We start from the raw sequence: 18,975 nt of genomic DNA, 5'->3' as shown, positions 1-18,975 counted from the left end.
ATTTGGTAATATTACCGTAATTCTTTCATAAAACTGAAATTATTTCTTATTGCGGAGAACAGAAGCATACCTGTTGCTTCAGCGATTGTATAATTCGAGGATACGTCAATTCGGATGTGTAGAATGTTAGGCATGGTCAAAATTTCAAAAAATAGAATATGATACCCGACACTTGATGCTGTCGACTAAGGAAGTGTAAGACTGAAACAACATTAAACAAATGATACTGATTGTTACGAAAAATTTCAATGAGGCTTGTTAATTTTTAAACGTTTATCTCAATCAATTTTATTAGATAAAGACTTATATCTTTCCATTCACAAGTTTTGAACACGATTTGAATATTGAATCATTCAATTGGTTTCGACGAAGAATTATCGAAAAAGATGAATAAACTCATTTGATTTTTATTTTGTTTCAACAGGTAGCGGTCAGTCGCCAAACTCTACGCATCCAGGCTCACCTCCAGGGATAACAGCGCCACCTCCGAGTATAATGAGCTCAAAGAGACCAGGCTACTTCCAAGGAAATGACGGGCTACCAACCAAGAGACCTCGGATATCTCACTACCGTAAACCAGAAACGAGTATTTCTACAACGAGCAACAATGGATCGGCTGCTGTGGACAACGGAAGGACATCAGGTGGTGGTGGTGGTGGTGGTGGTAGTAATAGCAACAGCTGGGATCCAAGACAGCAACGCGAACGCGATTATCGTACGGAGAGAACAAACAGTGATGTGCTTCGAAGCAGCTACGGTGTCAGCAAATCGTGCCTGACGCCATCCAGTGACTGTGAGGACATTCATAGCGCGTCTAGCAATCTAAACAGCCATAATTCGCATAGTAGTCTAACCCATAATAACGTTATAAATAACCATAATGGTAACAGTAATAAATTGAGCAGTGTTGATAGCGGTGTTGTGAATTTTGTGCGAGGGAGTGGTGGTGCCAGCTTCGGGGGTAGTCCGAACGCCAGTGATAGGCGAGATAGGGACGACCGAGGGAGGGAAAGAGAGAGGGAAAGGGAGAGAGAAAGAGAGAGAGAGAGGGAGAGAGAAAGGGAGAGGGAGAGAGAGCGCGAGAGGGAGAGGGAGAGGGAACGAGAAAGAGAAAGGGAGCGCGAGAGAGAACGGGGCAGAAGTGTAAATAGTGGTGGATCTTCGAATTATGAAGTTACGACTTACAGTGGCAATAGTTACGTCGGAAATACAAGTGGCAATTCAGGGCATGTTAACTTGGGATCTGGGCATACATCACCCCCCCAACCCGGGATCAGCAACGCACCGGAAGTTGCAGACTATGTCACGTAAGTTACTATTGCATAAAATTTTCTTGTAATTAGAATTTTGTCAATTTTAAATTACCCTATCTGTTCGCAAAATGTCGTATGATTATTCGTGAAAAAATCAGTAAAGCTGGTATGTTCTACAGTAGTAGAGATTTCAATTTTGCTCGTTACACCGCTTTACTGAAACCTTCGATATCTTTCTATAATTAGTTTAATTGAAATTTTTTTATATCACAATATACATCGTACAACAGGTACTTCACGACAATCAGCAGCAGCGAGCAAAAAAGACGTTACAAGGCAGAGTTTAGTGCGGACTACGATGAGTACAGGCTTTTACACACGCAAGTGACCAAGGTTTCGAAACGATTTGCACAGCTTGAAGAACTTTTAAGGAAAGAGCGTCAATCTGGAAACGAGACTAGATATTCGGTCAGTTTAATTCCTTATTCGTAATGCTCAGCCTATAGTTGTATAATGTTAAGTTGGGAAAATTTACATTTCCTTGCATTTTATATAACAATACATTATGTACATATCCATCTTGTTATTCGTGACAATCTGTGATAAGCATAAAAGTGTTCTCAAGTGATCTGAAATTTTTTTATCCTACAAGATATTGTATGCTACTTGGGGTCACATCGCAAATTTTGGGATCTAAGTCCGTTGAAATTGGAAATCATTGGAATTTTTTGCTTTGTTCAAAGAACGTCTTCAATAAATTCTTCACCAAACGGCAAACTGCACTGAAAATAGAAGCCCATCGAATTATTGAAGCAGCTTTCATCGAGGCGTATGAATTTTAGGTTGATTTTACAATGAAGTATTATCTTTATGTGCAGGAAATCAAGAGCCAAATATTCACCGAGTATAACGCGATCAAAAATGATCCGGATCATCAGCAGACCAAGAAGCGGTTTCACTATCTCCACGACAAGCTGAGTCACATAAAGCGGCTGGTACAAGAATTTGATTCTCAATGTGGCGGTGGGGGTGCAAGCAGTTTGCACTACTGACATAAGCTCAAACACTTATCCCTTCTACTCTTCTCGGTTGTTAATACGCTGCTGTCGACGTTATTGCCAAGTGTGCATTTTCTCGGCAAACTCCAAGGTTAACTAAAATTGTTCCTGCAGAGACGTCCCCGAAGACATTGCAACGGTTTGAGCTGTTTTTGTCACGGCATTTTTAACTTACCCCAAAATGCTCACTACTTTCGTATTTGATTTTAAAACAGAGGCCATAGATTCTGCTCAACTGCATCCATGTAAGAACAACGGGATCCACTTGTTAGGCAATGTTTGGCAAGGTTTGATATTGTATATCCGGTAACAGCGAAAAAGTATTCGTTATATGTAACTGGATACGTAATTCACAAAGCAATTACCAAGCACGAAAGACAATCCTATCATATAAAGAAAAAGAAAGGACTCTGTCCTCTATCGTATAATAAACTGCGTCTACGTCCAAGACTGTCCAGAGAAAAATACTAAGCTATAAATAATATAATACGCGCGTCCAAAAGTGTCCAGTAGTTATGCGAGTGAGAGTCTGAGGATAAAGCTAATAAATTCGTAAGCAGTTCAGCCAAAAACTAAACACAAAAATAAGAAGAATGACATATGAAGTTGCGAAAACATATAATAAGTAAAGAACTACAATTTTCAAAATTATAATCCCACGAATATCAAAATCTATAAATCGTTAATTTTACCATATCAAACTAATCGCTGATCCAAAACAGAGGTCTGCTAAGAGTAGGCCACCAGCATTTCGTTGCTATATCCTTTTTTTAATGCTAAAAAAAACTAGTTCTTTTTATACATATGACAAAGTTTGAAGGTTTGTTTTACAAAAGGAAATTTTCATTCTTCAACAAAACATACTAATAATACACTGACATGTTCCGTATCATGGAATAGGATAACAGTAATATTTAAAAGTATCACCGACACGACAGATACAGAAATTCCGAAGCCACTGGCTTAGCCACCAAATGCCAAACTGAGAGTAAAAACACAGTTATCCGTTGAAGTGAGTGGGGATTTCCTTAATGGGAAACACAATTACCGAAATCACTCGGAATCTCTAGAGTCCGCTGAGGAAGAGGGGAATTAACGATTGAATAATAAGAAAAGTAAACAAAGCTTGTGATTTGTGTCCAGATTGTGCATATTGAGTAATATAAATATTTTAATAATCTTAACGATAGTTAATAATAAATAATAATATTCAATGTAATTCATGATAACATCAATTTCGAGAAGAATATCGAGCTAGTTTAATGATTGATCATTTGATGATGCATATGTACAGGCAAACCGTGATGTTTCACTTTTAAATAATATTTTGTTGTGTAATTATTATAATTATTATTATCATTATTGATTAGATGAAAATTCACTAGCCGGTATATTTATCACAGAAAACTGGAAATAGGTGAACGCGGTGATAAGCATTGATCACACTCTGTGCCAAATATTAAAAATAGTAAAATATCAAAAAAGATCCACATGACCTTGTAATTAACTTTTTATTTTCAATCTGTGAATATCTGATTACTTTATGCCCGTACCTAAACAAGATATTCTTTTTACGAAACAAATTCAGGGGCGTTTTATCGTTTGACAAATGCTCATGTGTCGTTCCATGCGCATCTAAAGGATTTACTCTCTCTCTGGTATTCTGTGATATTATAGAGACGCAGACTCGCGATAAAACATGAAAGACATGCAAAATATGCAATTAGCTTGATGAGTTTCAAGGGTAAGTTGGCCTTTCCATGTCATCGGTTCCAATCCAACTGTTCTTGTGGGATTTATGAATTGTGCTTGCCCTTTCTTCTTCTTTTTCCTCCGTTAACGGAACCTTCCACTAAAAAATTAGCTTTAAAAAGTTTCGGATAAATACCGAATTCTCCTTTTAATTTTGTTGAAAATTTCACGTTGACAATTTTCGGCCATTCTATCTACTTCAATTATCTGTAATAAGTAGACCATATTTAAGGCTTGTACAGTAAAATAATGTTATTATCTCCAAACCAGTGTTGGAATTTATGGTTTTATGTTGGTGAATATTAGTCAATTTATAATTGCATCAAACGTTCCAAATTTATATCAATGACGGCGTTACTACAAGTGATTGAAGTTTTCATTGACGATTGGGGCAACGATACGATATACCTAGTATGGCCAGCTTAGCCTAGTATCGTTCACAGATAATGGCGATTCAAAACAAAAACAATGTTACGTTACTCAAATTTTACTATGTTACATGATGTGTTTACGTTTTACTTAGAAGCAAGTGTTATGTTGATATGCATATACATCAAAAAATTTGACGTTTGTTATATTTTATTATGGCAGCATCTGCTGTTCAATATTGAACTCAGAGGACAATTTACTAAAATTAAACATGTTGGATATTACATGCAACAATGAAAAGTGACTAAACGTATAGAAATGTATGGCACAGTGCTTGAACGTGTGTATAGAAAAAATGGCAAACGTAAAAAAAAGAAGTGATTTCACTTATAATATTATTTATAAATATGTTAAACAAATGTATCACTAACCAAGTGCGTACGAGAAAAGAAACAAAAACACAAAACATGATTTAAAAACGAAAAAAAAACAAAAAAAAAAAAAAACAACAAAAAAAATACAAATTAAAGGAATAAAAAAATGTATAAAATAAAGTAAAATGAAATAAAAAGTAAACAATAATGGGTGCATAATAATATATTCTCTTGAAGGGTAACTTTAATTCGTAATTTTTGCATTGCAAGTTAATAAAACACTATTGAAACAAGAATTCTCGTCTTCTCTTGATTTTTCTATCTTTCCAATCAACAATCGTCGTGCCTTAAGCGAGGGTTCACTCGTTTGACACCCGGTTCAGTGAAGCACAACTAATAGGTATATGCCTGTCACAAAAACGGGATATTTGAAATTCAATTCACCAGTTAACACCCACGACACTGTGTCATACATGGTTATAGTGGCTGAGATCGGTAATTATGCTCTGTCTATCTTGAAGTGCCGAAGACTTTTGTTGCGCACACCTTACGATTAAAAAAAGAAAAATACTTGGATAGGCAATGGAACACAATCACCGAACTCGGTAAATAGGTTCCACCGAATTGACGTTAAGTAAAACTAGTTACCACACCGACAAAGTCAACACTTATTGCATCCCGTTTATATAACAAAGATGTGTGTAATCACGATCATTACTCATTGTGAAATAGATATGTCGCTATGAGGATATAGGTAGCACCGAAGTTCGCGTAATTTGGCGAAATAGCTAGTGAGTCATAGTTGAAAATATCTACGGTGCTTCCTCTTGAAAAAAATTATGATTATCTTCCCATAAGTTCACTACTTGTATTGCCTGACAAGCTTATTTTTTTCACTCCTGTTATACAGCTTGGTAATCATTGCCTTGATGATTGAATCGCTTACTTTTTGACAAAACAGAATGCAAATATTAATTGGGCATTAGACTTTCATCGATCCACAAGATGGAATTCGATCTAATCTCTGTGCTTGAAAGTATTGTTTGCAAAATAACACGCAACACTTTTATATAGCTGTAATTAATACGGAAATTCAAGTATTATAATCATATCAAAGTTCTACAAATAAATAGTTCACGTTTGTTTGGTGAATGGTAAAACTTTATAGAAAACTTTTCATACATACGAGACAAAAAGATTTATCAAGTGCCAATTGTAGAGAGAGAAATGTAGAAATATAAACAATGATTGTATACAGATACCAAAACAGCAAACTAGAGTATGCCAGAAGACGAGAACTATACCTAAAATTAGAAAGTTACATCTTCTATACTTCTGTTGTTCAGCTGAATAGTTGAATTACGAAATCTGTAGAATAGAAAGAAATCTAACGATACTTGGTCAAATTTTCCAATCATCAATTCTCAATTCAAACCACTTGCTCGTCATATCCTTCTTTTACGAAATAAAATACATTTTAGCAAGCGTGACAGGACGGAGATTACTGATCAAAAAAAGAAAACGAAAAAAAAAAACGTATTAAAAGATTAAAAGAGGAAAGCAGTTTAAATAATTGTAGGCCATTTATACATACACAGACTTTATAAAGGGAATTACATATTCGGATTATAATAATGAATTAGATATTGTTTCCCTGTGCGTGACGTCCTTTTTAGAATATCGCGTAAAGAGAGAAGGTACAGGGGTGTGCTGGTGCGTACTATGCTGTTATTAATTTTATTATTATACTATCATTATTATCGTTATATGCATATGTGTATTCCAATGAAAATCCTTAACCTGTACTTTACTCGTCAGACAAGCACATACATAATAATAAAACTGTAATAATTCGTTAACACTTAGAAGATACAAATTAGCATTTTAGAATTTTTTGTGCCTGAAAAGTATGAATAGCTTACTATACGGATATAGCGTCACCACGACAATGATTAGCATGCTATAATATGGATGCAAAGATATTTTGTTTCTATATCTAACGATATAATGTTTGCAGATACGAATGAGTTCATTGATTTTTGAGAGTTAGAAAATCCGGACAAGAAGATCTTACACAATTCCAAAATTTAATCAAAAGGTGAGATAATTTAAAGAACAAAATGTATTTGCATGTACATGCCTAATCTAACAGCATAAACTTAAATTTAATCGTGTGCCAATATAGCCATTGTCCTCTTGTAAGAAGTGAGGAATAAAAGATTGTTATAGGAAATTCGCTTGCATCTAAGCCGAACTCTTCAGAATCAATTGTTCTCATTCGATCGTATGAGTCAAATGAACAATGTATGAGTCTTTTTGTGGGAACAAACCTTGCACAGCGAATGCCTCAAGAACAAAGGTTCTATTTTTAACTGGCAACTTGTTCGAGTTTGTCTGAATGAAAAAAAATCCTAAAAACAATCGAAATTTGTATACTTTATTTCACGTAATTTATTATATATTTATATTGAAATTGGTGTAAATTTCTTGCCAGAACTTTTATACTATTATTATTATGAAATAAAGAAAAGAATGTTTCAAAGCTTTGTGTTAAATAGAAGTATTTAACACTTGATTGACCTGTTAAATTGTGGAAGCATTTAAAAAGGTGAAGTTGATAGTGACAGCAAAGTTTTTCCTAGATACTGTACATAATAAGGAACTATTTAGTGGCTCAAAAGTATAAAATTCTTGCAGCTTTCGGAGTGCAGGGAATAAATAAGAATAAAATATAGAAAGAAATATGAAAATTATTAGCCAATCTTAGATACCTAAGTAAAATGTACGTTGCGTGACAAAAACTGAAGAAAGGAAAAAAAAATTGTATGATATTCGTAGCATATAGAGGTGGTGAAATGATTCACGAAAAACGAACAACCCGCAACTGGCATGCCCTTATTCTGTTAATTTTTATACAAGTACATAATCGCGTGTAAAATTTATTAACATGTAATGTAATGTTATGATGTACCATTTTACCAAGTCAAGTGCATTAAGTAGTTAATAATTGATAGAGGATTGGACGTATTCAATGACGCAGAAAGGGGGATCACTTCCACAAATTGTATCGATGTTTTATTACCACTTATTAGTTAGTAGTTACCTTTTCTGCGTGACCAGCGGCCAATTATTCCGTGTAAAGTTAAAAATTTGTATTATGTACGAATCTTACGAAAGCAGCGTTGTACTTTAGAGATAAATATGTATTGTTAATTTTACCGCAGGTATGATTGCTCCTTAAATTAATGGTCTGTTTTCCGACGTTCGCTATCGCGTACTTTTTTTTCTTTTTCAAACGCTGACTGTCGTAAGGTCAATTTCGAATTTGTTTTTTTTATCTTTTCTTTCAATACTCTTCGAGACATTGTTGTTTATTTTAATCATTTTGTTTGAATCTTGCGTTCATCGCGGTTATACAGGTGTGCCACGTCGTTTGAATTAACCACTAGACGCACGAAATTTAAAATTATATATACGAATCGTATTAGTTTATACGACGTAGAAATAAATTTTTGCTCGTGGTTGGTTCAAAAATATGATTTCAATGTCTAAGCTCAAACACGCTTAACATTTGGAGTTTTCAAACAGACAAAAGAATAAAATGATGAATTAATCTTCAAAAGCTTCGCAAAGGTCAGGACTGAATAATCGAAAATTATGAAAATTGGGGTGGAGATAATATTTGCCGAAAAATGAAAACAAAAAGAGAAAAATAAAAAAAAAAGAAAACTGACCCGTGCCGAAAAGTGAATGGTGTATTGACGTACATGTGACTAGTGTATAAGCGTTGAAACGATGTTGATATAATTTTCGTTGAAAATGATATTTTTTAAAATGGTGGACACAATTTGTTTTGGCATCTAAATTTAACTATATAAAGTTCGACAGCGCGGAAATGAAAATTAAATATGCCCAATGTTGTAATATTATATTTTTGACTGTGATGCTGTTATGTGTGTATATATATATATCTGTGTGTATATACATAATTATATACATAATATTATATTTATACATGCATTTCTTTTCAATAATTAAATGATGGGGGCCGTGGTGCATAATATAACTAGAGCTACCATTGTACTACCGCTTTTGTTTCAACCTGAAGTTTTCGTGGGTAAATTCGTTCTGTTATACATTTATATATAATTCATACGCTAACCGTACGACACGAATTTAATTACGTCTTGAATTTTCATTTCCACCGTATATACGTTTAATTAATTTTTCTTATATATTGTATTAAAATAATCCGGGCCTCCTGACACCCGGTAGAGAACTCCCTGAAATCATTATTACACTACATTTGTATGCATTACACATATATGCGTCTATGTACCTATATGATAGAAACACAAACTACGTTACTGTACATATATTCATACGTAGAAGATATGAAAGAACCCCGGATAGTTCTAACACTTGTCCACCTCTGTCAACTTTCATCGTCTGCATATCGTTACCCCCTTGCCCCCCCCTTGAAGCCGTGTAAATCGAAAGGGAATGCGTGCGTGCGTGACCGTAATTCACCTGTATATCTACCAATAATTGATAATAACGCAAGCGAGTAGAAGCAAATCATACGTTGTATCTGATATATCTTATATTATATACAACGTACTACTTACGCTATATATTATATAGTTATGTACCGACCGACTCTTATATATTTATGACGACTGCATTGCTCCCTGACAAACGCTCGTATCTTCGTCGTATATCTATACCTATATAGTTGTATTTGCAATTATTACCTATATTATATTCATTAATTAATTGAATAAATAAATAAAGATTATATATTATAATAAAAAGATAATTATTATGTGGAGAATGATCACGATAGAAGCAACCACCGTAGACATGTACGTATGTATGTACCTACATGTTTCTATTAATTTTCGAACGTCTCAAAGCATTCAATCGATCGTATCGTACTTACGTTAAATTATATTATGCTTTAAACGGCTGAATAAACCAGGGACAAAAAAATATTTATCAAATGCTGTAAACACACAATATACGGTACAGTACAACAAGGAGATGAATATCGGGCAATGGGCAATGGGCAATGGGGTGCGGTAGGAGGTCATTACACTTTATACGCATGTGTATGTATACCAGGATACATAATTTGAAAACTCGTGGAACACGCCGTTTGTGCATAAAATCTGGAACACAGAATATTCAACGTTACTGTTCTTGTACGAGAGCTTGCACGAGGCATGCGTGTACGTATCATCTATACTAGCTCACATGCTTTCGTACAATTTCGTAAAGATATTTAACGTTCTCATGATTGTGTAGCTCTAAACTGTGAAGAAATAGTTTACAGGGTTTGCGCCTCCGTTACAGAGATAATTATTGGTGAATTAATATTCACGACGATTGCTGCAATAATTTATGTCGAAAGTTTATTCAACCGTTTACCGTTTATATATAATGTATATTTTCACCCGTTCTATGCTTCTCAATCTCTTCATTCTCAACTATATATGCGTTTTTGTATATGTGCTTCTGTTTTATTCGAGGATTTGCATATTACTATACATGTGATGAACATAAAAACCACACATGTGAAAATAAAAAATTACAAACAAGTAAAAAAAAAATTCATAAAATGTATTTTAAGCGAGAAAATTTACGGTTCAGGATAACGCAAGTTAAACGACACCTAGTGTGGATTGTGCATAAACATGATATACGTACGGCTTTGGGCAGAATATTTCGAGATGATTACACACTTTTGTGTTATTAAAAAAAAAGAAAAAAAGAGAAAAAAAAACAACATTCTCTCTGCTAATTGTGTCACTTTTATCTTTTCGATTTATTATACGTAGAACGAATTGAAAGTGAAAAAATTGTGTGCGAAACGAGGGTGAAAAATCATACGCCGAAAACGATATACGTATGCTTTACTACATGGATACACAATTGGCGATCGATAAGCTCAGACAGCTATTGATATTGCGAGTGTGTGTTTTCGAAGTATCAAGTCGATCGGTTTTTTTCAAAAATAAGACGACAACGCCGCCCAATCATTTTTAATATTATATATATATATATATATATGTATAAAAAAAATATATACATGGGTATTATATGGTACTGTGTTGTGATACATGCATATAATGATTTACGATTAGTCTAATTCTCGATCTGCTCTGCCCAAATCCTAATGTATAGTCTCCTACATTGCAGCGAGAGCAGCAGCTGATGACTATAGATAATTGAATACTTATTCAAATTACTTGTCAGGTTCATTGCACAGTATAATTGTATGTATGCCTATTGACAAATTATATGTGTGTATATATATATACATATATATATATATATATATATATTTGTGTGTGTGTATGTATATGTATATGCATATAAGTTTCTATATATTGATGAATCGAATAGATCTATATCGCATATGGATTTAATGGATGAGTTGAATAGTTATTGAAAAGTTTCATGAGATATTGATGTATATATTTTAAGTTTGTATTATAACTCCCCACTTAATTTGTATGAAATGAAGATATCATTAAAAATAATGATGGAAATAACCGCGAGTCTACATTATTCGATAAACATTTTTGTATAAATCCTTTATATAAACGAGCGAGAGAAAAACGTCTAATAAAACTGTAGATTCTGATGAAATCCTCGTTTCTCAAGCCTCGTAAATCTAGCATGACATAAAATATGTAGAAACGTACGACAATTTTCATTGTCTTTTGAAACAGCATATTCCAATAAAGTTTTAGATAGTTCCAAGTCGTTTCTACATAGTTTATACACTTGTACGAGAGAGCTCGCGCTGATAAAACTCTGCAAGAGATTAATTAAGCATTGTACCTTCGTACCTAACAACCTACCGTCGAGAAGTTCCGCCACCCGATGCCATTCGAAATGCTGCGAACGGACATGCGCAAGGCCGCCGACTTCAAGCATGCGTATTAAGAGCATCAAGCTATACGGGTTTGATGGCCGGCCAAGATGTCGTCTGCACCTCGGCATTGTTGATCATTATTTTCCGGCAGGGTTGACGATATTTCGAACGATATTCGATGGTTAATTCAATTTGAAAGCAGCCCCACTGCTACGCAAGCACTACATTAACCACCGTGATATCAAATTATCTCGAGAATGGCTGCCAGCCGTGAAACTGAGGTGAGATATTCTAGTTATGTACGAATTGCAGTGCTGTTATATACGTGACTCGCTTTTTAGCTATCATATATATTATTTAAATCCCATTGTGACAACCGGCAGGTTTTCTCACTTTGTTACATCAATTTCTTTCCATTCAAACCACCGAATAGAAAGTTTCACCGATTTGCGGTCCTAGAAAGAATTAAACATGTATTTATTATACTCGTATCTTATTACATTGTATTCCGTATGCGCACCTGACGTGGTTATGCGATATTGTAGACATGCTTCGAAAAACGAAATCATATCGGAATCGCAACGCTTTTAATTTGCGGCTAATCGGCCGCCGCACTGTTTCATTACTACGTGTCTGTACGTATGAGTTTTCATCCTACGACCGATACCTGCAATTAAATGTTAACGAAATAAGGGATAAATTTCACTCGGGCATCGCTCGTTAAATTCAATTAGCTGCGGATATAAATACGTTGAATTGTACGCCTAGATAAAATAATAATTCGACACGTCGAACTAGCCGAGGCAAAGGATCTCTCATGTATATAAGTATAAAAATCATACTCTGTCATATTTTCAGGTACAATCCTTGAAGGAACAAGGTAACGCGTGCGTTAAGGAGCAAAAATATGCCGAAGCGATGTTCCATTATACGCACGCGATCAAACTGGACCCCAAAAACTATTCGTTGTACAGCAACCGGTCATTGGTGTTTTTGAAAATGCAGCAGTACCACTTTGCCATGGAAGACGCGATCATGACCATTCAGCTGAAACCCGATTGGACAAAGGCGAGAACCAGAACCCTTTCGATCGCAATTCGTGCAACCCCCCACCGAGGCTCTAGCTATTTATAATAATCTCCTCTGTTTGTTCCAGGGTTACTACCGTAAGGCGGAAGTCGAATCACAGACCTTTCGGTTTAGCGAAGCTCTCCAGTCCTACAGTAAGGCTCTGAGCTTGCAGCCAAATGACCCCAGTATTCTAGACGCCATGAAAAGGGCTTCGAAACAGCTCATCAAAGACAGGAGAGGTATAAGACTGCATCACTTGACGTAAATAATTGTGTATCCGTCTGTACATCAATTGTCGAACTAGATGTTGATACAGACGGAAAAAGAAAGGTAGACGAAAAGTTCGTCTGGATTCTCTATATAGCTATACGAATGCGGCATAAATACTCCCCAAAAATATCACACGTCTGCTCCACGTATCCTGACAAATAATTTCACTTTATGTTCAGGCTTGCCTATCACGTGGCGTTTTGATTCTCGGTTTTAGTATAGATCGCGAATAAACTTTCCTCGTAATTCGATGGTTACGAAGTCCCGTATATATATATATATATATACACACACATGTATACCGCTTGGATAGTGAAACTGAATTACACAATTTAACATAGATTTCCGATGTGACTGGTTTTGCATAATCATTTCAGCCGACCAACAGATACCTTGGCTGGGTGCTGGGGTGGGAATAATACTCGGTGTCATCGTGGTGATTGCCGATTACGTCTTCACTAACAAACCGACCTTAACGGTAGGTAAAACAATGACCTAGGTCCTAAATTTATCTACACGATGTTTAACGGCCCGTTGTCACCGGTATTGTACTCAAGTTGTTCCCTTTTATCCCCGAGACTCGGGAGTTTATAAGACGAGCTTACCGCGGACACGTGCAACATACCTCCTCTCCGCAGTTTGAACGCGTGTATAAATTCGCATTCGTGATACAGACATGCATACGCGTACAGCACGCACTTGTTGAGAGAGATTAGTACGTAATATACATTTATGTAAATATATACCTAATCTACGGCTATCTATCTACGTGTTGAATTGTGGCGTGCAGAGAAGAACACGCCGATATCCATCTCTCTCTTCCACTGGTATAGAGTGGGATCTCTATGCGTAGGACAATGATGAAATCAAGTTTTTACCCTAATTAAATCAAATCAATGATTCACAACTTTGCAACATCGTATACGTATATTGACGCTATACGTGAGGAACTTAGTGCGCATACAGCTTTGGAGAACGAGATGTTTGTAGATCGAATCACGCGTGATTAGCTCAGTTATATTCCGAGCTATCTACTTATATATATTGCATAGGGAGACACAGAAATCATAATTTGAAATAATGTAAATGAATCCTTTCAATCTCTTGACTAATTTTCTCTTTGAATTTACAATTCTTCTCTAATTACTCATCATTACACATGATCAGAGATAATAATTTCCCAAAGTAAATTTCTTCGTATAAATGTTTATAGATTTGCAAACATTTTCAGCACTTCAGTATACTAAAATGCGTACGAAGAGAAACAAGAGTTGACAGAACTCTGAATCCGTGCACCTGGAAATAGATAAATATTCGTTTGCTATATGCATTTTAGCCATGTCAGAAGTCTGAGTGTATGATCTTTATGGTTTAATGACTGAGCGTGTATGTAATCGATTTAAAAAGCAACTATTGCAGTGCTCAACATTCTCTACAGAGCGATTGCGTAATACTAGCGCTTATTGTAACACTGCGTTATTCTGCGTTCGATCTTGAATACGTTCTGTCAAGTCTGATAGTTAGCATTGTGAAAAAAAATGGTAAATGGGACGAAGAACTACTTTCGCGATTAAAGTAAATTAAAGTATATTATCGAAATTGAGCGAACGCATTGAAAAGTAATCTATTCTAATTGTCAATTTGATTACTGAAAAACGAGCCGACCTATCAAGTTCTACATTCTGTAAGTAATCGATCGAATTGTCAGAGTTTTATAGGCGTACATGCCTACAACTTACACAATTTACGAGTAATGAAAATTCGATTCCAATTAGAATTAGTCGGGTTCAGTCGCCATGTCTACTGCATTATTCTTCGTGATATTTATTTTATGCTACGAGCGCAGGCTTTGTTTTCGAATCGCGATTCAATCGTCTCAATCATCTGCAAAGCAAAACAATCCGCCATGTCAAGTTGCCGCTGATACTCTAGCATCTACATCACACGCAGGGAATAAATTTTGATGTAAATATTTATCACGTCGGTGATCGTAACGTCCTATTAAAACAATAGATGAAATATGTGAATCGGCGATCTGTTTTATAGCTAAGAATTTATTTCACTGGAAATTTGAATTGTAAAACCTAAAAGTCTCGTTCTATACATTCAAGCTCTTGGAAAATAATGGACTATCTATATACAAGAAAAAAAATATACCTCACAATCAGCAAGTCTTCAATCTGCTCGTTCATTTTCAGAGGAATTTATAAGAAAAGGTCGTAAGCGAGCAAGAATCAAATATTTTCTTCAAACCTGCAACTTCGAGTAACCGGTTGAAAATTTGCTTAACTATCGAATATCTGCATTTAGCACCCTTTACTGATGGCTCTGCTTACCATCGCCATCGCCATGCTCGGATTTGGGATCGCGAAGGGTTGCCGTTATTTCGTAAAATGTCAAAGACGGTCGCTGCTTGAGCCGCCGGTGGATCTCCTCGAGGGCAGCAAGGAAGAACCGGAGGACTCGCAGCAGGAGCAGATGAGCAATGAAGACAGGGACAAGCATCCGAAATATAGTAAAGCTCAGGCGAGACAGCGGTTCAAGAAAGGAAAGTCGTAACAAAACGTGGCAAACGATTTCTTCTTCAACGTATTCTAGATCCCAGCGGACGGTTTAGGATATTCCTGTCGTTTATCTTAGCCCTTTATCCCATCTCCGTCATACGCGTCTTACAATTAGACTTTTACAAACATCGCGCATAATAACTTGCACGGTGGCTACAGGGATACGACGACTTATTTCAATCGATATACCATACTATACAGGAAATAATAGGCGAGCTCAAGGGGTTCTTCACCATTCCGCAATGATTCCACTCTCTCACCATAAAAGTCCTTGTTATAGCACGTGCGAGCATGACTTTTATTATGTTGACACAAATACTTTTGACCACTCGCGCAACTTTCGTGATTTTCCCCCTATTCTTAATAATACGCAATATGTTACCATTACGTGAGAGTAGCTGTAGCTGGATTTATTCAAGGAAATAACATTTCATTACTCGGTGAAAACAAGAAATCCGAAAAATAGACGAAACCGTTTATTCAACCGCGATACCGCGAGTCCAATTAATGTGGAATACTCGGCGGAAAATCATATTTATATTCGCGGGTACGGGTTGCGACCGGGACTATTGCACTATAAGTTAATGAACAATATGTGCAGAAAATTAATTATATACAATGTATTGGTTACATATAGCTCCCGTTTTCTACCATATTTGTATGATGTATTGAATTATAATGAATGTATGCTCTATAAATAAATAGACGTCGGACCGATCGATGCATTTACTATATCTCGTTATTGGAGATATAAAAATCTCATTACACGATTTTGAATAAAGTACCGTACCGCTACCTAATGTTTCGTGCATTCGTTTGTACGTGCAGCATAATATACACAAGTTGAAGACAAGTCTGACAATAAATACAATTACATAAACAGGGGTGCCTGCGGTATTTGTTTCTAGGAATTATTTAAAAAATATGCAGAAACCTTGAAGGATACGCATTACATAATACATATGTATACTCGTATTATGCCTCGAAATAACCACAGTTTCCTCTTAAATCAAGCACTCCTGTATTCCTGGCTTTAATAGCTAATGATAAGCATACAATCCAAACGCGTCAGTCGTACAGAAATTGAGTACCGACAAAAGGATAATGCTGAAGTATTCGAGATGCAAAACGTTATAAAAATGTCAATACTCTACAATCCTGAAGACGTGTTAATTTCACCAGTAATAGCGGCAGTTGCAATTCGGTATAGCATAAATTCGATCTTTAAAAGGTATTATTATATGGCTAAACGTAGAAAATTCCGGTCATAATTAATTTGTATGAATCTGGCATCATTGTAATAAACGTATTAAGACTAAAAATGTATAGTACAATGTGTCCATTGATTCATGTGTCACACGCGTGCCTGCATGGCACTGTATTACTTTTCTATGGGGGAGAATCGATTCTACAGAAATCAGTTCTACAGAGCAAACGTTCTGCAGAATATCTTGTACAGACTCGTTTCTACAGAAATATTTATCTCTAGAATATAATTTTCCTACAGAACGGAATTCGAGATTCACATCAGAAATAATCCTGCATAAATTATTCTACAGTAGAATTGTTCTACAAAATAATTTTCGAGTTTCACCATCCAACACAATAACCGTTCGACATAGCACACGTTTAACACACACATAAATTCAACTCAAATAATTTACATCAAATTAGATCAAATTAAATCGAATGAAATCGGAATGTACGGAATTGATGATTAGATGTATTATTTTCACGATTCGATGATTACTCGGAACGTGCGTTGTGTAAAACACAATCTGAAGGAAAATATTTTGTAGAACAATTCTCCTGTAGAATAATTCATGCAGGATTATTACTGATGTGAATTTCGAATTCCTCTGTACAAAAATATTATGTGGAAAAATATTTCTGTAGAAAGGAGTGCGTAGAACATATTCTAATGAACATTTGCACTGTAGAACTGATTTCCGTACAGTCGAACCGCATTTCTTTACTATCAGTGAAAGACAGGAGTAAAGTAAATAGTTGTACGCCCTGGTTTCCAAAAAATTCCCATTACCAACGAATTCGACAGAAGTGGTTCTGCCCTTTGTGCAGTCAGACGTGAGACGCGCAGTCCTGTGCGATAAGTGATAACTGCCGGTTGGAACGACCTCAAATTATAATTACTTATAAATACATCAGAGTTTTGTACGATTAATAACACAAAATTGATTAAGTAGTCAAGTTCTGAGTATAAGGTTATTGTAATCCGGTGTATATATTTTAACTGACAAAGATTATAGCGGTAAGTGTTTCGCATTACAGCGCAAATGAAACCAATAAATTTTAGATACATGCCTACGTATATGAATCTATTGACAATCAAACGTTCCAAGTAGTCGTATATATGTAGGGCATACTAGATTAGGGACTGGGGAAAATGTGAATGGCAATTAATCTGTCCTACACATCAAAACTCGTTACATGGTGCAAATGGTGAAAATGTGGAACTCACATTCCAACGCCAGCTCGAGTCTTTGTTTGATCAACTTTTACACGGTAGACGGCAAGCGATGGAGTGGCGATCACATTACCCGTAGAACGTATAATGTGTAATATCTATCAAATACTAAGTTTTCCATCCTACAGAGTAATTTCTTCAACGTTTGGCATAATTTGTCGTTCGTTTTAATGGGATCTGCATAAAGTCTAGCTTTTAAAATTCGAAACGGCGTGGAAGAGTACCTGTAAACCACATGGTGTAAACTTCATTCATAGATAAGTTGACCAGCCGCCGAAGTCTATTTGCTCTTCGCTGCTTTTCATCGCATCCAAAAAAGGAGTTGAAATCAAACGTGTCGTTCTATGCGTCATTTGATACAAATTTTTTCTCGGCAAGGTATACGTACTCGAAGCATTTTCGTGAATAGCATCACAGCTGACAGTGATTTATTCGCAGATGAAGAAAAGATCTACGCAACCATCCATCCGACTTTCCTAATGGCCAAACCGCGTGCACGGGTAATATTTCAAAGACGATAACGCTTTGCATGCGCATTCAATGTGGTGCGTTTGAAATTGTATAAAAACTGCATACAGGTGGAATTTCTTTGTAGTGAGATTTAGTAGGTTTATGTTATTTCAATGTAAACCACCGTTTTGTAAGATTAGATCTGTGATAATTGATACAGGAAAACCGGAAGTGACCTCGTGACTATCGGTTGGTAGATTTGTGAGAGCGAGATACGGTGATAAAATATAATTAAGTTCTGTTAGTACCAACAGCCGTATCCGCCGTAGCGACGTTGGTAGGTTCCGAAAGGGCTGCGGCGAGGGAAACATGTTAGCAATTCTACAGCTTATATATTTACGAGAAATCGGAAGTAATGGTCTTACAGGTAGTACATTACGTCCGGT

General features: G+C 35.8%; 2 protein-coding genes across 4 annotated transcripts in view; both read left to right on the top strand.

Annotated features, from left to right (window-relative positions):
- Su(Tpl) (Suppressor of Triplolethal) overlaps positions 1-8,557 on the top strand; it is a 64,538-nt gene extending 55,981 nt beyond the window's left edge. For all 3 annotated transcript variants that reach the window (XM_046632265.2, XM_046632266.2, XM_046632267.2), the window contains 3 exons: positions 425-1,307; positions 1,544-1,721; positions 2,132-8,557. In XM_046632265.2, coding sequence (XP_046488221.1) covers positions 425-1,307; positions 1,544-1,721; positions 2,132-2,305 — 1,235 coding nt within the window. In that variant the 3' untranslated portion in view covers positions 2,306-8,557. The remainder of the gene's footprint in view (positions 1-424; positions 1,308-1,543; positions 1,722-2,131) is intronic.
- A 3,216-nt stretch (positions 8,558-11,773) lies between these two features.
- Positions 11,774-17,923, top strand: LOC124221529 (uncharacterized). Its single transcript, XM_046631640.1, has 5 exons — positions 11,774-11,970; positions 12,548-12,757; positions 12,846-12,999; positions 13,408-13,508; positions 15,341-17,923. The coding sequence occupies exons 1-5, from the start codon at positions 11,947-11,949 to the stop codon at positions 15,587-15,589; spliced, it is 738 nt and encodes a 245-aa protein (XP_046487596.1). The 5' UTR covers positions 11,774-11,946; the 3' UTR covers positions 15,590-17,923.
- The last annotated feature ends 1,052 nt before the right edge of the window (positions 17,924-18,975 follow it).

The sequence above is a fragment of the Neodiprion pinetum genome, chromosome 6 (genome assembly GCF_021155775.2).
Source record: "Neodiprion pinetum isolate iyNeoPine1 chromosome 6, iyNeoPine1.2, whole genome shotgun sequence".
Lineage (NCBI taxonomy): Eukaryota > Metazoa > Arthropoda > Insecta > Hymenoptera > Diprionidae > Neodiprion > Neodiprion pinetum.
Note: the sequence above shows the minus strand (reverse complement) of the source record. Positions and strands in the feature narration are given on the sequence as shown.